This window comes from Marmota monax, unplaced genomic scaffold (assembly GCF_021218885.2).
Source record: "Marmota monax isolate L192 unplaced genomic scaffold, Marmota_monax_Labrador192_F-V1.1 WCK01_AAM20220418_F8-fsc00127, whole genome shotgun sequence".
Lineage (NCBI taxonomy): Eukaryota > Metazoa > Chordata > Mammalia > Rodentia > Sciuridae > Marmota > Marmota monax.
In genome coordinates, this window is record NW_026692894.1 from 5113583 (window position 1) to 5136597 (window position 23015).

General features: G+C 58.0%; 1 protein-coding gene across 4 annotated transcripts; it reads right to left on the bottom strand.

Annotated features, from left to right (window-relative positions):
• Positions 1–1271: 1271 nt before the first annotated feature.
• Fgd2 (FYVE, RhoGEF and PH domain containing 2) lies at positions 1272–22943 on the bottom strand. 4 transcript variants are annotated; one of them, XM_046450768.2, is made up of 18 exons: positions 22588–22923; positions 20782–20898; positions 20227–20437; positions 17025–17223; positions 14594–14674; positions 13810–13958; positions 12102–12258; positions 11879–12017; positions 11365–11423; positions 11107–11253; positions 10357–10449; positions 6663–6742; positions 6556–6586; positions 6117–6206; positions 5482–5535; positions 3509–3652; positions 2465–2611; positions 1272–2215 (listed from the first exon to the last, which is right to left on the bottom strand). In XM_046450768.2, exons 3-18 carry the CDS (start codon positions 20292–20294, stop codon positions 2000–2002), a joined length of 1854 nt encoding a protein of 617 aa, XP_046306724.1. In that variant the 5' UTR covers positions 20295–20437; positions 20782–20898; positions 22588–22923; the 3' UTR covers positions 1272–1999. The 4 variants fall into 4 exon arrangements, 3 of the variants coding, with proteins under 3 accessions (XP_046306724.1, XP_058437405.1, XP_046306722.1); XM_058581422.1 differs by having other exon boundaries at positions 5482–5613; positions 20782–20892; positions 22588–22920; XM_046450766.2 differs by having other exon boundaries at positions 5482–5613; positions 22588–22920.
• Between the last annotated feature and the right edge of the window lie 72 nt (positions 22944–23015).

Consider the following 23015-nt stretch of genomic DNA (forward strand, 5'->3'; position numbering starts at 1 on the left):
GTGAAGGGGGCCCGTGGCTGGCCCCGAGAGAGTCGGTTACTGCCTCCTGTCCTGGGGAAGGAGCCCACGGTGCTCTACGCTGAATCACATCCCCAGCTCTTTATCTATTGAGACTGGGTCTTGCTCAATGGCCCAGGCTGGCCTTGAACTTGTGACCCCCCTGCCTCGGGAGCCACTGGGATTACAGGTGTGTCCCACGGCACCTGGCTTGTTGGGCTTTTTAAAACCACCTGCAGGGGAAAAAATACACACCCTCCAAACGGGAAGTGTCCTCCGGCCAGAGGCCACCCTGGCCCAGGGTGGGTCAAACACCTGTGACTTGTCCATTCCTCCCCCCGCCCTTCCCATCAAGGGCAGAACCCAGCAAGATGGAACTGCCCCGAAGAGCCAGGGGCCCAGGCCCAGGCCACTGCTGACCACTGCCACCCCCTGGTGGTCTCCTGTGGAAAAGCAGCTTCCTCCTCGAGTGGCTCATAGGTACCAACTTCTTTCTTCACCCTTTCCCTCCCTCCCTCCCTTTTCTTGGCTCTTTCTCCCTCCTTTCCCTCTCCCACTCTCTCCCTGCTCTCCTGACCTTACTGTTCTGCTATCTGATGGAAAAATATCTGACTTTAGTCCCCTGACTCTGGCATTCCTGAGCTGTGTGAACTTAAGCCAGTCACTAACCCCCTCTGGGCCAGTATCCTCAAGGGAAAAATGGGGACTGCAATCCTTGATGATAAAAGGAGATAATCCACAGAGAACACCCAGCACAGTGCTAGGCCCTCTAGATGTTTATCAGTATTGCTACCATCCTGCTGCTAGACCATTGGTAACAGCTTGCTATCTTCACCCACGTACCCCAGGCTGCACCCTAGACTCCTGTGGATACTCCTAAAAAAATACCCAGGTCTCCCACATCCCAAGCCAAGTCAATGAAAATCTTGGGTGGTGGACACAGACATTGATAGTCTTTATTTTTAATTTTTCTTCCCCCCATACTGGGGACTGAACCCAGGGGCACTGTACCACTGAGCCACATCCCCAGCTCTTTTTTTTTTTTATTTTGAAACAGGGTGTCGCTAAGTTGCCCAGGCTGGCCTCGAATTTGTGCTACTCCTGCCTCAACCTCCTGAGGTGCTGGAATCTTGGGGTGTGCACCAGGACGTACTCCTGGTTGATTTTTTTCTTAGAATTTGTTTTAAGTTTATTTTCCTTTTAAGTAGCCTCTACATTTTAGAGAAGTTTTAGATTGCTCAACAAAATTTATCATAAAATACAGAGAGTTCCCGTACTGGTTGATATTTTTTAATCTTAAAATTAACACGTGGATATATTCATCAGTATTTTTAGTTTTATTTTCATTTTGGCACTGGGGATTGAGCCCAGGGGCATTTTACTACTGAGCCACATCCCCAGCCCCTTTTATTTTTAAGTTTGATACATGGGGTCTCCCTAAGTTATTTAGGATCTCACTAAATTGCTGAGGCTGGCCTTGAACTTGTGATCCTCCTGCCTCAGCCTCCTGAGTGGCTGGGATTGCAGACGTGGGCCACTGCACCGGGCTCACCAGTACTTTGGTAAAGCAATCCAGCTTGAGAGCTGCACCAAGAGCACCAACAACTCTGGATTACCCGGACTTTCCCAGTTTTAGCACTGAATGTCCCATGGCCCAGGGACCCCTTCTGCCCTGGCAAATTGGGACAGTTGGTTCCCCCTTCTCAAAGGAATGGACCCATATTTTCTTCTTTTTCTCTTTTTTTTTCTTTTTTTTTGGTTAAGGGGGATTGAACCCACAGGCACTTGACCACTAAGCCACACCCCAGCCCCCTTTTCACATTTTTATTTAGAGACAGGATCTTGCTGAGTTGCTTGAGGCCCACTAAATGGCTGAGGCTGGCTTTGAACTCCATCCTCCTGCCTCAGCCTCCGAGCCTCTAGGATTACAGATGTGCACCACGTCCCCTGGCTGGACTCATCTTTCCTAAATGCTGGAACAGGACGTGTGGCCTGTGGTGGCTCAGTCAGACAGGTCCCCGTCATCAGTCACTCCGGGGCTGCAGCCCCCGGCTGCCTGTTCCATGGCCCTCACCCAGCGGCCCTTTAGCTCCTCTGTCTCGGCCTTGAAGGTGTACAGCTGGCCCGACTGTTGCAGCTGGAAGGCCCTGGGGTCCCCCTGGGGCCCAGGGGTCACCTGGTAGCCCAGCAGGGGGATGGAGGTGTGGGCTCGCATGTCCTGGGGGAGGAAGGAGAGGTGGGCTGCCACCCCACCAGCCCTCTGCCCTGCGCCAGAGCACACACTGCCCCTGAGACCCCAGGGGGGTCCCCCATAAAGACCTGGCCCTCAGAGGGGGAAGGACCCGCGAGCTGCTGTCTGGCTCCAGCTCAGATTGGACTCTGGGCCTCGGTGTCCATCTGACAAAGGGGCCAACCCTGCCCTGCACCATGGGGAGGCCAGACCCGGGCAGGCAGGTGGTGGCCTTACCTGAGGAGCCCCATAGACGTAGAGCACCAGGGGGTCATCGCGGGGGATGACACACCAGCCCCGGGGGCCGCTCTTGCCCCACTTGTCCCCGAGGAGCTGCAGGAAGCTGCACATCAGACTCTGGCCGGGCCCAGGCGGGGCGCCTTTCTGGAAGCAGAGAGGACAGTGGCACCAGTGTCCTGGACGCCACAGGCAGGCCTGGGGCTGGATGACTCCCTGTTTAATCTTTGAAGCAAGGAGGGGTCATTTGCCCCGGGGACTCAGAAATGTCACACCATGTGCCTGCCTATGTCACCAGGCTGGCCAGTGGCTGAGCTGCATGGAGCCCCGACGGGACCTGACCCGAAGTGTGTGCGCCCATGGGGGGCAGGGGCCGGGAAGGCTTCACCCCTGGTGGGATGCCCCAAGGAACAGAGTTGGGGCCTGGGCAGGGACCAGGCCTGGAGGGACAGGGGGGATTGGGCGGGAGCCAGTGTCCGTGGGAAGGACCAACTTGAACCTGGGAGCGGACAGCTCCTTCTCATCTCCTAGGGACATGGCGCCCACCTGGCCTTTGCGGGGTGCGACCAGGATCTGGGCTGGGTGACATGGTATTTGTGGAACACAGCTGGGACCCCATAGGGGGCCTCTGTGGGGGAGGGGAGGGGCTCGGTGAGGCCCCGAGGCAGTGGATAGAACTTACAAAAGTGTGGGGCAAGTCACCCTCTGGACCTGGGTCTCCACGGGAGAGGCCCCGCTGGTCCCTGAAGTCCCTTCCAGCTGGTGGACCCTGCAGTCTCTCAGGACTTCAGGGTGGACAGAGCTCAGGCTCTGCCTGTCCTGGAGCCTCAGTGTCCCCATCTGTCCAGTGGTGTCTGAGACACCTCCGAGGACCGTGGGGCAGGCCTCGGGGACGTGGGCAGAGTCACAGAGGCACTTCTGTGTGGTGCCAGGCCCCCGGTGCCCGGCTGGGGGAGGAGAGGAGGGGAGGTGTGACCGCACTGCCCCTCAGCACCCAGGACCCGCCCAGCAGGGACCCCAAGGTCAAGGGACAGGAGGCCCCACCTCCAGGATGCCCCGCCTCCTGTCCCTGTCCTCGGGCAGCACGCTTCCCGTGAGGAAGGTGAAGCAGTCCAGGCAGACCCTGCTGGGCCGGTTGCCGTCGTACTTGAGCTCGGCCTTGTAGTCGGAGCACCGGGCGCACACCACCTGGGGGACACGGCATCGGTCAGCGGGCGGGGACAGGAGAGCCATCGGGCTGCAGGGGCAGAGCAGAGCTGGTCCCCCAGGCTGGCTGAGCTCCAGGACCTGAGGCTTCAGGGCGGGCCAGCCCAGGCTCTGGGTCTGAGGCTGTAGGCCTGAGGCCTGGCCCCTCTGCTAGGGCCCCAACTTCCCCCCTTCATGGGGGCGGGGCGGGACTCTGGGGGCCTTAACCCATTCACTTATCAAAGTGCTCTAAGTGAAAGGCCAGGGCTCTTGTCCTCGTGTGAGGGTGACAGCAGGCCAGCCCAGAGGGGGCAATGACTTGCTGAGGGCCACACAGCAAAGTGGCAACGCAGACCCTCCACAATCAGGGTGTGTCTTTAAAATCCTTCTGTTTGCTTTGGGACTCATGCAAATTTTGCCTTCTACTCCATCCCAGAGTCCAGAATGTTCTAATAGAAAAAATGATGGGCCAGTTGTTTTACCTGGGAAGAGATGGAGCGCGCGCGCACACACACACACACACACACCGCCCCGAGTCCATCACTGAGAAGCCCCAAAGGCTGCCGTGGATCAGGCTGGGGAGACCAAGGGAGCCAGGTGTAGGGAGACCCAGGAACAGCACCCAGCAAGATGGGCAGCCAGGAAGGGGGCGCAGGATCAGGGGCGAGAGGAAGGGCCCGGGAGGGGGGTGTGCGCCCAGGGCAGTGCTGAGCGTCCCTCCCTGGCAAGCCTCCAGTCTGGCAGCAGGGGAGACAGAAACCAGGCACCTGGGCCACCGAAAGGATGAGTCACCGACTCCCAGGGCGCAGAGATGTGCTCAGGCACGAGAGGCCGCAGCAGCCAGGGCCCCACACAGAGGCTCTGGCTGGCCTGGGAGTATTTTATTTTTGTTGAGAGATTTAAATCATTTACTATAACTAGTAAATATTTTTCTGCTTCACCAACTTCTAATTTTGCAATTCTTCAAAACTACAGGCAAATTGGAGCTCTTCCCCCCCCCCCCCCCCGCCGTGGTACTAGGCATTAAAGCCAGGGCGCTCAACCACTGAGCCTCATCCCCTGCCTGGTCTCGTTGAGTTGCTTAGGGCCTCACTAAATTGCTGAGGCTGGCTGTGAACCCCTGATCCTCCTGCCTCAGCCTCCCGAGCCTCAGGGATTCCAGGTGTGGGCCACCTTGCGGGCCTCTTTCCTGTGTTTAGGGACTCCTTACACAGGTGCGAGTGTAGATGGATGAGACTTTCACTTACAGAACAGCAGCGAGTCCCCAGACCTCTCCTATTTGGCGGGTGCATGTGACTCAGGGCTTGCCTGCTGTGTGTAGGTGTGTCCTCGGTCCTAGAAACTGACCTCTGTCCTGATTGCAGTCTAATGTATTTGGGGAACACCTCCTTGACTAGCCCCAACCTGTCCTGTGGACTCCTCCTGTGCCCCAGAGGTTGTTAAAGACGGAGGTTGCCTTGGGCTTCTCTGCTTGCAGAGTAGATGGAGGGGACATGCTGTGACAGGGACCGGCTCCCACAGAGCAGCAGGTGCACCAGGCGCAAAGCAAGAGGTGTTGGTGGGGGGGTGGGCTGCCCTGGCTCCTGAGCCCAGCTGAGCACCGACCCTTGGGAAATGGTGGACAGACGGCAGGTGGGAGGACAGGGTCAGCTCCCAGGTCCTTTTACTAATGGGAGCTTCATTTCCTATCTATGAAGCGGGGCTTCTCAGCTGAGCGCTGCTGGGGCTGCACCAGGCCGCCTGCGCCCAGGCTCGGGGGCTGGGCAGCAGCTGGCCAGGAAGGAGCCCTGGTTGGACGTCGTCGGGGCGGGGGCGCTGGCGGGGGCACTCACGTAGCCACAGGCCCTGCAGTGGTGGCGCCGGCGGGTCAGGGCGTTGAAGGGCTCCTGGCAGCGCATGCACATGGTCACCATCTTGTCCCGCACCCACTGCGGGGCTCGGAGGCCCAGCTCCTCAGACTGCAGCTGTGGGGCAAGGAGGGCTGGGCAGCGGGGTGTCCCCGGGGGCTTCCACTTGAAACTGACTGAACTCATCAAGCCTCAATTCTTATTTTACATGTGAGAAAACTGAGGCCCAGAGAGGTCCAGTCACTCAGCAAAGTCACCCAGCAAGCTCATATAGGAAATCAAGTCCCAGATAGTCTCCCTAACCCACCTCACTTGCCTCCCCGGTCCCATGGGCTACGTTTCTCAGGTAATTTCAAATCCTAAACTTGCACTTGGCCGGCAGCCAGAGCTGGAGTCTCTGTCCCCTTCCCTGGGACACTGCAGGGGGCCGCGCCCCAAGGCAGTTTTTGCTAGTGGGAAACTTTGTCTCGGAGTCGCTGACTGGGGAGATGTTGGGAAGAAGGGTGGCTTCAAATCACTCCTGATGGGTGACACTCCCTGTCCCTTGGAGCCGGCCAGGGTGGAGCAGAGAGGGAGCTCATGGGAGGGGGCTCCACGGAAGGGGCACAGGTTTCACCAACCTGCTCCTGGGCGTCGCCCTCGGGGCCCTGCACTGCAGCCTTGAAGGTTTCATTCCTCTTCTCAATTTGGTCGATGGCTGCTTGGCAGGCCTGGGGCGGAGGGCGGAGAGGGGGTGTCACTGAGGAGCTGCAGGGAGGGCTCATCTCCTCACCCACCCACAAACCAACAGACCCAGCAGAGAACCAGCCAGTACCAGGCCCTGGCCCCCAAGCACACAGGGGCTGACCCGAGGAAGGAGAAACTAGCCCCAGAGTACAGATGTAAAAACTGAGGCCCAGAGAGGTTAAGGGACTCGCCCTAGGATTTCCAGCAAGGCAGAGAGAGGCAGCAGGATTTGAACCCAGGGCTGACTCCAAACTCCACAGACAGACCAGGGAGCAGCTGGGCACACCCGGATTCTAGGGTCAGAGTCCTAGGAGCCCCGGAGCGTTCCCATACCTGTATCCAGGAAGCCATTTCCTCCTGGGACCTGCTCAGAAGGAAGGTGCTCATGGGTGTCCAAGGCGCGCTGCCGGACCCCTGCCTGCCCCCCCAGCCGCTCCTACCGCGCCTGCAGCTCCAGGGTGCGCTGCTTCCCCGACACCAGGAAGCAGTGGGGGAACTCGGCGTCGGGCAGCTCCCGCACCTGCAGGCAGGGGGGACCAGTCAGCCCTGTCACTCTGTGTCCCCTCCGCAGCACGGCGGAGAGAAGGGAGGTGGGTTGTGCCCAAGAAGCCGTTCACATTCGAGGACAGGGATGGGGAACTGGTCCTCCACCTCCTTAGTCCTGCCCAACCAGCAAAAGGCACCTGTCGCTGGGCCCCCTCTAAGCCAAGGGGCCTTGAAGCTCCGGGAGTCCCAGCTCCGGTGGCCCAGTGTAGAGTGCAGGTAACAGCCCCCCACAAAGCTTCACCCCAAATGGAAACTGGGTCCCCAAACCAGGCAGGTATGTGAGGGCTTAGTGCACCATTTTCTGGGTTTAAAAATGTCCATAATAAAAAGGCTGAAGGAGGCCGTGGCCCACGCCAGTGATCCCAGAGGCTTGGGAGGCTGAGGCAGGAGGATCCCGAGTGCAAAGTCAGCCTCAGCAATTTAGCAAGGGCCTAAGCAACTCTGTGAGACCCTGACTCTAAATAAAAAATAAAAAGGGCTCAGTGGTTAAGTGCCCCTGGGTATCCCCAGGACCAAAAAAAAAAAAAAAAATTAAAGAAAATAATCTCCGCAGCAACTTTGGAAGGCAGACATTACCATCCTCATGGAGGAGGAGATGAGGACACAGAGACCTGCCTGAGGTCACACAGCATCGAAATGGCAAAGTAAGGGTCACAGCTCAGGTTTTGGGAGACCAAAGCTCAGGTGGGAGAACATCTCTCCACCCCAGCCCTGGGTCCTGGCAGCGCAGACCTCCCGGGCCCCGGGGAGAGGGTCACAAAAGAACCTAGACACACCTGAGCCTGCGCCTGCGCCTGGGAAACTGGGGCCTGATGCCACCTGACCCTTGAGCCCTCTGCCGTGCCTCGCAGTGGCCAGGACTTCACACGTGATGGGGGGGCACCGCATCCCTGACAGCACTGACCCCGAGCACGTCCTTCCCCCCAGCAGGCCTGGCCTCGGCCCCAGAGCCAGTGTCCCCTCTGCTAGGGCCTGCAGAGGTTTGGACTTGCCGCCCTGGGCCCCGGGGAGGCCGCCAGGCGGTGAGAGGCGAGGTGGGGGGAGGAGAGCCAGGGAAAGCCACCCAGCGGCCTGCGCTCAATCAAGGACAAAACAGGGCTGGGGGTGTGGTCAGGTCCCCTGTAACACCCCCCAAAAGAAGGGGAGCTGGGAACTCCTGACCTGAGGGTCGAGGTCCCCCCTGAGATGCTCACAGAGCCTCTGCTGCACCCAGCCCCACCCAGCCCCGGGTGTGGTCACCGCCGAGCCCCGCTTGCCCACACAGTCCTTTGTCTTCATTGGTGAAAGGACCCCCTTCCTCCAAATGACATCTGTTTACTGACATCTGTTGGCAAACTGGCATAACATCCAGATTTTGTTGGAACAAGACATTTGACTGCCATCTGCCGGACACTTCTCACTATAAATATGCCATCTACGCTACTGTCATCGTCGGCCAATGAGCAGTCTGCTGCAGATGGCACCCTCTCAGATGAGGTATCCTGTGCAGTGCACAGCCTGCACAGCTGTACATGGAGTCCCTGAGGGGCTGGACCCATAGTCCTTCCTTCTTTGCAGACTGGCCCTATGCAGGATGGCAAAACATTAAGACCAGGTGAGATTGTGGAGTCAGCTGACACACCAGAAGGAGGCCAGCGTGTCGTAGAAGGTCGGTGAGAGCCATCTTGATGGTTCAAAACCAGACGGCTTCTTCTAAACCTCAGACTCAGAAAATGGTCCAGCATAGACATGGGGCTGTGGACAGCTCGACACCTGCCATACCAGTACCATCCAGGAGAGGGTGCTGTGTGGCCGCTAGAGGGAGACAAGCTCACCAGCCACCGAGGACATATTTTCTTTCTGGTGCTGGGGATGGGCCCCAGGACCTTGCACACGCCAAACATGCACTCTACCACCAAGCTGCATCCCACCTCTACGAATTTTCTCTTTATGTTATGTGTCTGTTTCTTGACCTTTCTGTCAATCTCTGCCTCCTTCTCTGTGCCTGAGTCTGTGACAAGATGCCACCCATGGAGGATCCCACAGAGACACCCTTGAACACATCCCAGCCTCTGGGACATTCTGGCCACTTGGAGGTGGAAAGTTAGATCCCCGGGGGTGAGGACACACTCCTCCCTCAGTCAGCTCAGGGTGGGGATGGGCTGTGAACCCCCAGGAGGTGCCCATGACCCCACGGGCCATCAGCGCCTGCAGGCTGTGCCCACTGCAGACAATCTAGCGTGGAGCAGGGGGTCCCCAGCTGTCTCAGGGCCCAGGCTCCAGACTGGAGCACACCTGCAGCTCGGGCGGGGTGGGGGATGGGGACATGGAAGGGTCGAGGGAGGCCAGGCCCCTGCAGTTCCAGCCCTGGCTTCAGGACACAGTGGGCTCAGAAGCCGGCAGGGAGTGCCGTGGTCAGGACGGATGGCTGCCACTTCCTCCTCAACGTCTGAGATTTGGCCACAGACTTCACGGCTCTGGGCAGAAGCCTCACTTGGGAACTTTCAGCGTGGGGATTAGACCACAGGCTCCAGACCCAGGTACGCTTGGGGCTTTGAATCCAGGTTGTCCAAACCAAGATTTGCCGCAAGCAAAACACTTAACCAGAGTCTTGGTTTTCTTATCTTTCTCAGCGGGATCAACAGTAGTTGCACTCACACTCAGGCTGACTTTGAAAGGTTATTTCCTGCAGCTGACAACTGAAGACAACCTACACAGCCCTGAGCAGAACACTGGTTGAGTAAATTGCAGCCCACCCACAGTGGAATACTATGCAGCCGCATAAAAAGATGAGGCAGCTCTAATGTGCCAAGGGCAACACTCTCCAGAACTACTAGTGAAACAATCAGGGTGCAGGGCCATGGCCATGGTAATAGTATGTATGTGCAAAGAGAAGCCAAGGTGACTTCAAGAGGGGGGACAAGGGGACAGGGCAGGGAGGAGACTGCTCATTGTATATATATTTTTATATTGTTTGATTTTGAAATATGTATTATCTGATTGTTAGAGAATGCAATTAACATCATCAGCAGCATTATCGTTATTTTGGGCAGCACTAGGGCTTGAACCCAGGGCTTTCTGCATAGAGGCCTGTGCTCTACCTCTGAGCTACATCCCCAGCCTTGATTATTTTTTGAGACAAGGTCTCACCAAGTTGCTCAGGCTGGCCTCGAACTGGGAATCCTCCTGCTTCAGCCTCCCAGGTGGCTGGGATTACTGGTGTGCGACACTGAGCCTGGCTTATACAGACATTTTAAAGGGCTGGGACGGCAGCTGGAGACGCAGCCCAGGGGTGGCGTCCTTGCTTAGCATGCACGAGGCCCTGGCTCACTCCCCAGTACTGCCCGGCCCTGCTCAGACCTGCTGACTCAGAACCTGCAGCCACCACGCCACCAGGGGCCTGGAGGGCACTCCTTGAAGCCTGTGGACCATGCCCCACCCCTCGGGCCCAGGAAGGGCCTCTGCAGGAGGCTGGTCCCGCGGGTGAGCTCTCCCTCCAGCTCCTCCAGCCCCGCGTGCTGAGGACCACCAGCTCCCTCGCAGCCCAGGACCTGGGTCACCCCGGGGCGCTCTCCTACCCTGAGCCCACTTTCCGGCAGAGCCTCTCACCTTCATCCCGGCCACGTCGATGCGGGTCCTAACCTGGAACTGGGCGCCCACCTGGATAACCCTGGGCACGCAGTAGAGCAGCATGTTGTTGAACTGCGGGGACAGGGGCGGGGTGAGTGCGTGGGCAGGGCTTCCCAGGATGGGCGGGGCTTCCCAGGGTGGGCGGAGCCACTGACCCAATCCCCTCTGGTCACTCTCTGGCCTAACTCCCTGGACTTCACAGAGGAGAAGGAAGGGGGCTGTCTAGCCCCTGCCCCACTGGGATGGTGCTGAAGGTCACCTTACCTGTGGGCCTCGAGGGAACAAAGCCAACTTCAGAAACCTACTAGGCTGTCCTCAAGGGGGCATAGGGCCCAGGGCCTTGGGGGAGGGAGGTGGGACCACCTTGCCAGATCTCAGGGGAGCCCCTGGCTTCTTCAGAGTGAAGAAGGCAGTTCTTCCTGGTAGCTAACCTAATGCCTTCCTGCTGTGCCTGTCCTAGAACAGGATTAACACTGGTTTGAACCCAGTTCAAACTCCAACAGTTTTGTTTGCTGGGGCATCTCTGGGAAGAGTGTAGTTAGAAATTCCTGAGGCCCAGAGGTAGTTCCTGACCTCCTAAGTCAGCAGGCATCATAGCACAGTACAAAACACGGGTCTTCCCTGCCCCCCCCCCCCCGCAGTGCCAGGTAGTGGCCAGACAGAGGCCACCTGGGCCAGAGGAACCGGGAGCTCCCCTCCCCAGGGTGGGAGGCTCCCAGCAGCCCCTACCAAGAAAAGGTAGCGCTCCATGGGGTCGCTGCGGCGGAAGGAGATCTTGAGGACCGGGCCCTCGCGGAGCAGGTGGTTGGAGGGGTCCACGATGTCGTCGTCGAGGCCCAGGCGCTGGTACACCTCCCACAGGTCCTGCAGCCGCTCCTAGGGGAGGACGGGCGGGCGGCTGGCAGTGGGCAGGCGTCGGGGCCGAGTGGATCCGGCCACAGGACAGGCCCAGGGGTCCCCCACGCGCTGGCCCAGGGTCGCGCTTACCATCTCGGCGATGGCCGCATTGGAGTGCTGAGCCGCAGAGAAGATCATGTCCAGGGCTTCTGGAGAGGAGGCAGGCCAGGGTCAGCCCCTGACAAGCTGGGGCTAGGGGCTGGAGGCTGGGATGGCAGGCCCTCGGGACCTCCAGCACTGCCCCTGGGCGTCCTGCACAGGTGGTGTCTGGATGGCGCAGGCCATGGAGGGTAGGGAGACTAGACGGGACCCGAAGGCAGCGCAGTTTGGCTTTGGTGACTCCCTGTTGCCTGAACAAAGCCGGAACAGTGGGAGAAGCACAAGGTTTGGCACCCTACAGCTCTCCTCCTTTCCGGCTGTGACTTCGAGCAAGTCACTTCAACTCTCTGGGCCTCAGTGACCTTTTTTGACACACAATGGCTCACGGTATGGATAATGTCCATAAGGTCTCAACCACTGTTACTGATGATGACGATCCTACAGTCATATTGTAGGTGCTCAGTAAACAGGTGGGCGTGCCCCCCCCCCAGCCCTGGCTCCTCACTCTGGGCGTCCGCGCGGTCGGGGGCCTGCGCCGGCAGCTTCTGGACGTACTCCCTGAGCAGCAGCTCGTAGCGGGGAACCCTCTGCACCGGTTCCAGCATGTGGTGCTGCAGGGTCAGGCTCCCAGAGGCCTCGCTGCTCTGCGGAGGAGCAGGTGGGCGGGCGTGGGGCGGGCGGGAGCCGGGAGACGCCCAAACCCCAGCCAGGCTCCCCTCCGGCCTCACCTGGATGCGGGCGATGACCTCCTGGAAGGGTGGGGACTTGTCGGTCCAGGTGGCCAGCAGCTCTGCCGCTCGCCCAAAGTTCTTGACGTACTCGCTGTACATCTTCAGGAACGGGGCCAGTTTCTGGATCACGTCCCCGATGCGGGGCGTGGCCGTCCTGCGCAAGGACACCCAGGGATGGTCCTCAGCCTGGCCACCTCCTCTGTGGACTCCAGTTGGGCGGGGTGGGGTCTGCTCCCGGAACAGCCCTGGGCTCTGGTGGTGTGGGCGGGCTGGTCCCCCAGGCGCCCCCAGGACAGGCGTCCTGTCCCCTGGCCCCCACCTCCCCAGCGCTAGGCCTGCCACAGGGCTGGGCGACTCCTCCATGCTTGGTCGTGGAGCATGACCAGGGCCCTCCCGCACCTCAGCCCTTTCCACTCTCACAACCCTGCGGGTGGAAAGAGCCTTTAGCCCATCTTAGAGATGAGAACAGGAGGCTCAGAGGGTAAGAATGTATCCACATGCTCCCAAGGCAGGGCCTGGGGGTCATTCAACCCAGGGACAGTAAGAAGCCACCCTGGGAGCTGGCCTGCCTCAGCTGCATTTCCACCACATCAGTCACTCCCGCTGTCCTTGGGCCAATCACATGGCCTCTCTGTGCCTCAATATCTACTCTGAAACAAATGGGAATGATGGTAGGTGGACTCATAGGGTTGCTCTCTCTCCCTCTCTTATGTGTGTGTGAGTGTGTGGGGGATACTAAGGATTGAACTCAGGGACCCTCTACCTCTGAGCTACATCCATGTCCCTTTTTTTTTTTTTTCTTTTGAGACAGAGTCTTGCTAAATTGCCCAGGCTGGCCTTGAACTTGCAATCCTCCTGCCTCAGCCTCCTAGGTCACTGAGATTATAGGTGTACACCACCACACCAGCTCGCTCTCTCTCTCTCTCTCTCTCTCTCTCTCTCTCTCTCTTTCTCTCTCTTTGTACCAGGGATTGAACTCAGGGGCACTTAACCACTGAGCGCTATTTCGTATTTTATTTAGAGACAGGGCCTCACTGAGTTGCTAAGGTCTTGTTAAATTGCTGAGGCTGGCTTTGAACTCAAGATCCTCCTGCCTCAGCCTCCAAAGCTACTGGGGTTACAGTCATATATACCACCGCTCCCAGCTTATAGTTTATTTATTTTAGCGGTAGATGGACACAATACCTTTATTTTATTTATTTATTTTTATGTGGTGCTGAGGATCGAACCCAGGGCCTCACACGTGCTAGGCGAGCGCTCTACTGCTGAGCCACAGCCCCAGACCTTAAAATATTTACTTTAATGGTGATTACAAAGTAAAACACATATCTGTAATAAGGCCCCTATCTATTGACCACCAGTCGGTGACCATCTCCTTTACCGAAGACTTCCAAGGACACTTTGGACATCATGGCATTTCTTTGGCAAAATACATAAAGCAAGTGACTTTTTCCATGAAATAGTGGTTACCTCTGAAAGCAAAGAGGGTTTCTTGTGTGACCACAATGTGGCCATCGAGTGACCGCTGATTCCAAGGTTGGATCAGTTACCAGATGTGAAGTCCAAGGCCAAGGTCAGTGTGGCTGCTCCACAGCCTCCAGCCCCACCGCCCCTTCCTGCGCACACCTGTGCCTGTCCCTCCCTCGCCCTGGGGAGGGACCACCATGGCCACACAGCGGGCACAGGCCAGGCTTGGCGGCCTCACCAGTCCTCCAGGCGCCGCTGCAGTTCAGGGAGGAAGAAGCGGGCGTGGAACTGGTGGATGGAGGAGATGTTGGAGAAGATGAGCCGGACCACGTCCTCGGGGAAGGCCTTGCTGCCCTGCGCCTCCTGCAGCAGCTCCTGGAAGAACACCTGGGGCCGCCACCCTGGGTCACCGGCTGCTGGGGGAGCGCCCACCGGCCCACCCAGGGAGGCAGCCCAGCCCGGGGGGAGAGGGGCCTGGGGTGCTGAGGGCTCTGCCCCTTGACCTCCCAGACTCCCGCCCGCAGTGGCCCTGTGGGAGGGACAGCAGGGAAGACTGCTCTGGCCACTTCACAGTTTTGGGGACGTGGGGATCTGGCCAAAATCTGATGCCTGACTAACGTAGGCCCGTCTGGGGTCTATGGAGTTCTCGGACCTGAGTCACCAGGCCGAAGCGTCCTGGGCTGAGGGTCAGCCATTTGGCCCTGTGGCTCTAGGGCTCCTTAAGGAAGTCAGGGTGTCCATGGGGGATGGCAGGTGAGGAGCCCGGACAGGCTGGGGGGACAGGCCAGGGGGACAGGCCGGGGGGACAGGCTGGGGGACAGGCTGGGAGGACAGCCTGTGGGCGCTGGCCTGGCCACCAGGGATGTGAGGGGAGCGGGGATGAGGGGCTCATCCCCACTCTCTCAGCCTCCGGCCACAGGGTTCAGTGGCGTCAAACCCAGGGCTCCTAGCCCTGCTCTGAGGACAAGGGCGGGTGGCGGGCAGGGGACACTGGTGCTGGGCCGGGGGTGCTGGCCACTGGCCTGGTCCAGAAGGTGCAGGCGAGCCACGTAGGCCTGCTCCGTCTCCAGCAGCTCCCGGACCACCTTCTTCTCCTCGGGCTCCTGCAGGGACGGGAAGAGGAGAGGGGAGAAGGGAGCTGGGGCGCCTCTGGTGAGCCCTCGGTTTGTCACCATGGAGCACCCTCCACTGTTCCAGCCGTCCCCAGGGCATCTGGGCTGGCCCTGGCACCAGGCCATCAGAGAACCTGCAGATGGAGGCTGAGCCCGTGCTGGGTTTCAGAAGGGCCCCCTGAACCCAGCAGCTCCCTCGGGAGCTGGGAGTCACCATCTCAAGAGAGCCGGCTGCCTGATGGAGGGACCTCCAGGGGAGGCCCCAAAGAGGGGAGACTGGAGGCCACACGGAGAAAGGCAGCTCCTAGAAGCCCAGCCTCGGCTGTCCCTGCCCAGGGAGCGGCTCACAGGTTGAGCCACCCTGGGCATTCCAGCCTGTAGCGCCACCTGCCTGCGGCCACGTGAAAGAGACCTTGTTAGAGACTAAGGTGCCAGGGATGGTGGCCCACACCTGTGATCGCAGCCGCTCGGGAGGCCGAGGCAGGAGGATCGCAAGTTCAAAGCCAGCCTCAGCAATTTAGCAAGGCCCTAAGCAACTCAGCAAGGTCCTATCTCAAAATAAAATATAAAAATAAAAGTCTCAGGGCTGGGATTGTGGCTCAGTGGTACAGCACTCGCCTAGCACGTGTGAGGGGCTGGGTTCGATCCTCAGCACCACATATAAATAAATAAAATAAATGTGTATATATATATATATATATATATATAATTATTTTTTTTTTTTTAATTTAAAGATAAAAGACTGACCTGTGTCCCCACCACACCCCAGCTCCCTGCTGAAGGCCTCACCTCCAACAGCTGTAACTGTAATTTGGCAATAGGGGCCCTGAAGGAGGTAATTAGGGTCAAGTGAGATGAGGAGCACGGACCCTAAACCAATAGGATTGGAGTCATTTTAAGAAGAGAAGGGACCACTGGAATGTGTATGCACAGAGGAAAAAGGCCTCTCGGGGACACAGTAAGAAAGTGTCCATCTACAAGCCAGGAACAGAGGCCTCCCTAGAAACCACCCCCCACACACACCTTGATTTTGGACTTGAGTCCCCAGAACTGTGGGAAAACATCTTTCTGTTGTCCAAAGCACACACACAGTGGGTGGGATTCTGGCAAGACAGCCTGGCAGACTGATGCAGACCCCAACCAAGACCAACACAAGACTTGTCCTGCAGCATGCTGGTCACCCCAATAAGGTCATACTAGGCCACTATGTTTGGGGTGTCTGCTACATAACATTTGATCACCAGAACACACCACTGTGATCATCCATCATAAGGCACAGAGAGGTTAAAGTGACTGCCCAAAGTCACACAGTGAGAAAGAGGAAGAGCAGGGTGCAAGCCCACAGAGCTGGCTCTGGAGTACAGTCCTATGTATTGTCCCCCCGGGCCCCGATCCACAGTCCAGGAAACAAATCTGTAGGAGAGAGTTGACCCACTTGGGACCAGACCCAGTGTTAGTTTAAGGACAGGAAATCAGCACTCAGACCTCCATTTCTGGTGTGAGACTGGTGCCCCCTCCAGAGGGTAAACTGAGGCCACAGCTGTGAAGCATCCCAAGTTCACAAGGTGAAGACTGTTCCAAGCCCTGTGACCTTGAACAAGTGTCTTAAGCTTCAATTTCCTTGCCTAAAAGACCAAAATTGAACCACCACCACCACCCCGCCACCCAGGCTCTTGCGAGTCAACATGCACATATCAGAGACAGCATTTGGACTTTGTGTTTTGAGGACTGGTTTATTTCACTTAGCATGATAGCCTCCAGTTCCATCCATTTGCTAGCAAATGCCATAATTTAATTCTTCTTTATGGCTGAGTAATATTCCATTGTGTATAGGTACCACATTTTCTTTATCCATTCACCTATTGAAGGCACACCAAGGTTGGTTCCATAGTCTAGCTACTGTGAGTTGAGCTGCTATAAACATTGAGGTGGCTGTGTCCCTGCAGTATGATGATTTTAAGTCCTTTGACTATATACCAAGGAGAGGGATGACTGGGTCAAATGGAGGTTCTACTCCACGTTTTCTGAGGAATCTCCACACTGCTTCCCCGAGCGGCTGAACCCATTTGCAGCCCCACCAGCAATGTCAAGGGTGTGCCTTTCCCCACATCCTCGCCAACACGGGTTGCTCCTCGTGGGCTTGGTGATTGCCATTCTGACGGGGGTCAGGGAGGCATGGAATAACGGGCAGGTGGGGAGAGTCCAGGGGCTGTAGCCATCCCGGGCTGGTGAGGGGGGACCGTCCAGCTTCTGGCTGATCTCTGATCACACAAGCCCCCCGCTGGGCTCTGGCGGGAGACAGCGTCTGCGGAGGCGGTCAGGGGAGAGGCCCAGTGCTTACCTGTGGCACTGCCCCTGCAGAGGCCCCAGGCTGGCAAGGTCTCCGCCAGGCCCCGCTGGACAGCTTGTTCTTCAGGGAGCTCAGACACCTCCTGCTCACGGTCCTGGGCCCAGACTCGGGGGTCTCCCCGACATGCGGCTTCTCCCATGGCTCTGGGGCTGGTGGCTGGGCCTGGTCTCTGGGCGCTGTTCCCAGGGTCCTGAGAAAGGAGCAGACCCAGGGGTGTCCTTGTCAGAGAACAGGGAGAACCGCAGCCTGTCCCCGTGAGGGTTCAGGGGGGGGTGACTGATGTCCATGTCTGGTGGGCAGCGGCTCCCGAGCGCCCGGCACTCCGGAGAAACTTGCCAAGTAAGACTTCCACGTCTCTCCCGAACCTTGGAGGGAACTTCAGTCTTCAAGATGAGTCAGTGTGCCCTGTTTTATTCTCTGGGGAACTACATACTTCCCTGTTTGAAATGCAGTCGAATTCAGAAGACCCTCCCCCTTCTACAGACAAAGCTTATTAGTTGGCTCTTCTCAGATCACCCTGCGCCTCACCCCTGCATCAATAACTGATACATGGAGGGAGGGTGGGAGCCATGGAGTGATCTAAAGTGAGGGCAGACCTGCTAAAGCTCAGATGAGACCTTGGCTCCCCACATGACCCGCTGAAGAAAAACCGGGCTAAGAGCAGATCCCCTGCTCCCCCAGGACAGGGCTTCCAAGGGCAGCTTAGCTACCCTGCGTTCTGGGTCTGCTGGTCAGTTACATTCTGTAGATGAGGGACATAACCACCCTCACTGGATATGTCCAGTGACATGGGCTGTGCCCCATCTCCCCTGGCATGGAGAGGCTGTGACCACAGCGCAGAGCAGGCATCGTCATGAGAAAGAGGCTGGAGCGTCAGGGGTCAGACACGTATGCAAGCTCCGACTCTGCAGGAAAGGATTCTTATGATTCCCATTTTGTAGCCATGGAAACTGAGACACAGGAAAGACAGGGACTTGCCGCTTGGATGCGACAAAAGTGGGATTGGGATCAGACGGGCTGGTTCTGAGCCTTGGCCCTGAGCTGCTTCTCATCTGCGTAAAGGAGAAACAGGTCCAGAGAGCCACGGTGACCTGCCCCAGGCCACCCAGCCGGCGGGTGGCAGAAGGATCAGGGGCCAGGCTGCTGCCCCAGGACTAGCTGCTTCCTCAGCTTCTCGCCTGCAGCCTGGCCGGGCCGCCCGGGCTTTCTGTTCTACACTCGGTTTCAGCTTCTGCATTTCTCTGCCCGCGCCAGGCCCACTTCTGCTTCCTCCTCACCCCGGTTTCCCATCAGCCGAGCCTTGGAGCCCCCCGAGAAGCCCGGGCCAGGCGCTGGCGGGGCGCCCCTCACTCCGTAGAGGCTGGTCACCCTCCCGGTGGCACCTGTTTGGTCGCCATTCAGGTCTCAGGGCTGCCCGCTCCTTCTAGGGTGCTGCTGGGCAGCCGCAGGGTGCCCGGGGGCTCCACTGAGGTCACCCCACACGTGGCATGCTGGCTGGGGCCCGCGGGGCTGGGTGGGCCAGGAAGGCGGTGCCTGAGAGCTGTCCTCGGTGCTGAGCGGGACGAGCTGGGCCAGGACCCTGGGGGAGTCAGGGCAACGTCACCCAGCTCAGGTGGCTGCAGGGCCCTCTGGGTGGATCAGGCCCACGGGAGGCTCTTCCTGTACAGCACCTTGGCCCCTCCTAGGACGTCTCCTGCCCACCACCTTGCACCGTGGTCACGACAGGAGCTTAGCATCCGAACACGGGTAGCCTCCCCCTCCTCCTCCTCCTCCTCTCGGGTTCCCACAGGTGCTGAGCCCCACTCCCTTCTGGGTGGGGGTCCGCTCACCTCCCCCAGCTGGGGAAGAGTCCCTGGCTGGCGGCTGCGGGAAGACCCCCTCTGGGAACCGCTCTCTGAGAGGGAGACCAACAGACTAGTCCCTGGGCGGTAAAATCCCAACCAGACCTCTGCCTCAGCAGGGACAACGGAGGGCCACCACCCCAGAGCTCCCTGGCGCAGGCCAGCCCTCTCTCCTGTTCCTCTCTCCTCTGGTTGTCCCCAGAGCTCTCCACAATAGACCTCCTGCAGCAAACCCCTTCTCACAGTCTCCTTCCGGGGGACCCGACCCCCGGCTGATGCTAACACAGGCCTGGGCTTGGGGAATGTCTGCTGAGTGGTGGGGGCCACACACTCCCACACACACACACACACACACACACACGCACACACACACGCACACGCACGCACCCCTTGCCAGGCCACCAGGGACCTCCCACATCTGGTCCTGCCTGTTCCCTTCAGCAGAAGCCTCAGCAATGCCCCAAAGCACAGCGAGCACATGGACTGACAGCAGGGGCGTCCCGGGGTCTCTGTTTCCTCATCTGTAAGGTGGACACAGAAGCAGAGGCCGCGCAGCCCAGGTTGGCCGTGAGGATGATCATGGCACGAAGGGGGCGCAGACGGTGCCCTTGGGCAGGCTGCCCGTCCGTCCACCCTGCCTCGCCGGGCACAGTCCCCGCTTCTCTCTCCGTTTCAATGACGTCCACTTTCAGTTTCGATGTGTCCTGTGGCAGTGACCAGCTATAGGTTTGCCCTACCCTCAGGGAGGAGATGCTCAGGAAGGATTAGCTATTACTTCTGGGAGGTGCTGGAAGGGCAGCGGGTGGGGTCTGCAGCCCCGATACTACCCTTGTCCACTCCCCCCATAACCACACTGGTTTTTGGTTTTGGGTTTTTTTTTTGTGGGGGAGGTACAAGGGATTAACCCAGAAGTTCTTAACCACTGAGCCACATCCCCAGCCCTTTTTTGTATTTTATTTAGAGACAGGGTCTCGCTGAGCTGCTCAGGGCTTTGCTAAATTGCTGAGGCTGGCTTTGAACTCAAGACCCTCCTGCCTCAGCCTCCTGAGCAGCTGGGATTTCAGGCCTGTGGCACCAAGCCTGGCTCACACTGGTTTTAACTCTTCCAACACACGGGGCTCTGTCATGGTGCCGCGTTCCTGGACCCCAATTGCACTCTCTATGCTCCAAGGGACCCATGACCCAGGGTGTGGGTGCTGCCCAGACAGGAGGATGCCCAGGGCAGGACCCCCCAGAGCGCTATTCGCAGAGGGGGCTCAGGAGGCCCTGGCCCGGAGCCTGGAGCATGTGCCGCTGGGCACAGGACCGGAGGGCTGCCTGCCTGACCGCAACCCTCCCCCGCAGCCCAGTACCTGCTGTTCTCAAACACAGTCACCAGGTTGGACACAGAGGCCAGCTTCTCCTCATTTGCCGGCTCCATCCCGCCGGCCTGCAGGGTGGTCCTGAAGTAGGGACAGGGACTTCTAGCAGCAGACTCAGCCACCCTGGCTTGGGGACGCGATGGACTAGGACATCCTGGAGTGGGCTCCCATCTTCCCACGGGCTCAGCAGGCCAGCTTCTGGCTTCAGAGTGAAGAAAGAGGAACTGGTCCCAGGGCCGCCGGCAGGGAAAGGCCCTGTCCCCGAGTGGGAGGGGCCAGCAGGCCCCACCCTCCCCATGGGGCTGATGTCCCCCTCCTGGGGACCCCAGGTCCAGAAGCCATCCGCAGGGGGCAACAGGGCCAGGGGTGGATCCTGGAGCTGGACCCCGGGCTTCCTTCTGTGTGGAGTGGCTCTGGCCCGCCACGCTGGCCCTGATGGGCCCCAGGGGTCTCCCCTTTGGCCCCTCTTCCAGCAACTTCTCCTCTGGATCTGTCCCTCCTCACTGCTGTAAGGAACCTGCTTTTCCTCAGAACTTGATCACAAACCTGCCCAGGGCTGCCCGGAGGAGCTCGTGGCCGTCCACCTCCTTACTGGGTGCTCACAGATCAGCCGTCACTGTCTTCCCCTTGTGGCCCCCAGGGAGGGCAGCTTCCGCCCTGAAACTTGGAAGATGATAATAGCTAACACAAGCACTTTTTAATGCTTTATAAGTATTTTCTTATTTAATTCATAATCATCTTAGATGAGTCCAATTACTATCCCCATTTTCTATAAGAGGAAACAGGATCAGAGAGGTTAAGTGACTTGCTTGAGGTCACCCAGGAAGAACACAAGAGAATTTAAGATTTTCAAAACAAAGGTGGGTGTTCTACAGTTCCAGCAAAGATTTTTGTTGGGAGCCTGGATAAACACCTGGCAGCTCCATCCTCAGGCCTCCTGCTGCTTGCATGCTGGGTTGTGTCTGCCTGATGCCTCCTGGGCCACCTAGTCTACCAGTTTTTCTAGACAAACGGCCACTGCCTCTGTTTTTCTCAATCCAGCTTCACAGGCCATTCCTGGCCTCTCCCACTGGGTTCTGGTCTCTTGGTTCCTTAGCCAGGGCAGGGCCCTCCACTGAGATGGGTCTTCATCCTGGAGCATAGGGACTGAGCCTTAGTTATCTCAGTACCCTAAGCGCCTGGCACAGCTTCACGCTACAGCAACTGTGAACCCTGGGGCCTCACTTGCCACCAGCTGTATGTATTCCCTCAGGGCTTTGCAGGAGCTGCTTCCTCCACTGCAGAGCTGGCCCCGCCCCCAGCCCTACATCCTACTGACCCTCCCCCCCACCCCCACATCCCACTGACCCTCCCCCACCCCCCACCCCCGCCTGTTCTGTTTCAGGTCTTATTTTTCATTATGAAGAGTCTAGGGCCGGTAGAATGTTTGCCTAGCATGTGTGAGGCCCTGGGTTTGATCTTCAGCACTACATAAAAATGTATGTAATAAAGGTACTGTGTCCACCTACAATTTATACACACACACACACACACACACACACACAGGCAGACACGACCCAGCATGCTCGTAGCAGGAAGACACAACCCAGTAGCTAGTAGCATTCTTTATATATATATATATATATATATATATATATATAAAGAATCTAGAATCAGGGCTCGGTGACCCACGCCAGTAATCCCAGCAGCTCAGGAAGCTGAGGCAGGAGGATCGCAAGTTCAAAGCCAGCCTCAGCAACTTAGTGAGGTCTAAGCAACTCAGTGAGACCCTGTCTCTAAATAAAATACAAAAAAGGGCTGAGGATGTGGCTCCGTGGTTAAGCACCCCTGGGTTTGACTCCTAGTACAAAAAAAATGTAGAACAGATGCAAAACTAGATAAGACCATCTAACGCACCCATCGACCCGTCACCCAGACCCAGCGACCCTCACCTCTTCAGTGCCCTCCCCAGCCACCTCGACTGTGCCTTCTCTTGTCATTTTGAAGCAAATCCCTGACATCACATGCTTTCCCCACAAATATTTCAGTGTGTATCTAAAAGATAAGGGCTCATAATTCAGTGAATAAATAAAAATACACATGCACACAAATGTATAGGCATACCTATTGATCACAGCAACATCGTTTTACATGTACATGTGTTTTACATGTTGTGATCATGTGTGTACATATGAAAGATACCACGTCATCGTACCCCAACAGAGGTTCAGCAATAACCCTCAACCTAAATGAATATCTAGAAAACATTCTGAGTGCCAGTTCTTTATAAATGCCATCATTTAAAAAATAAATAAATCAGGGGACCCAAATAAGACGCGACATTTCCAACGAGCCACCTCGGCCTGGACTCACTTGGTGTCCACAGGTCCGTCCGGTCCACCTCCTACGCGTCACAGTTCTTGAGAACACGCGTTACTGGCCCCGTTGGTCTCAGGAGGGAATCTTGCCATTGAGGTGCTGTCTGTCCCCTGATTCCTGTCAGTGTCGGTTAGGCCTAGAGCCCTGAAGGCCACTTCTTCCTGGATGTCCTCCTGGGCCGGGGCAGCCTCCCTCCCTGATGCTCCAAGCTAGGGGAGGGCCTGAGCACGCGGCCTCCTGGCTGGTGCCCAGCCCAGCGCCGTGTCCCTCACCCAGGGGCCTCCGCAGGCGTGTGGGATGGAATGGACAAGTGCCACACCCTGAGTGGCAAAGGACTATCTCATCACTTGGCCACCAGTGCCTTGAGCCTCCAAGGAGGGCTCTGAGCCCCGACAGTGCCAGGCCGGGGGGGGGGGGGCGAG

Excerpts from the sequence above, each read along its gene's own strand:
- Fgd2 (XM_058581422.1), bottom strand. The coding sequence starts at position 20,294 with ATGGAGCCGGCAAATGAGGAGAAGCTGGCCTCTGTGTCCAACCTGGTG. Across the intron at positions 17,224-20,226 it reads ACTGTGTTTGAGAACAGCAG|GACCCTGGGAACAGCGCCCA; the intron begins GTACTGGGCTGC and ends CTCCTTTCTCAG. Across the intron at positions 12,259-13,809 it reads CAGCGGCGCCTGGAGGACTG|GACGGCCACGCCCCGCATCG; the intron begins GTGAGGCCGCCA and ends GTCCTTGCGCAG.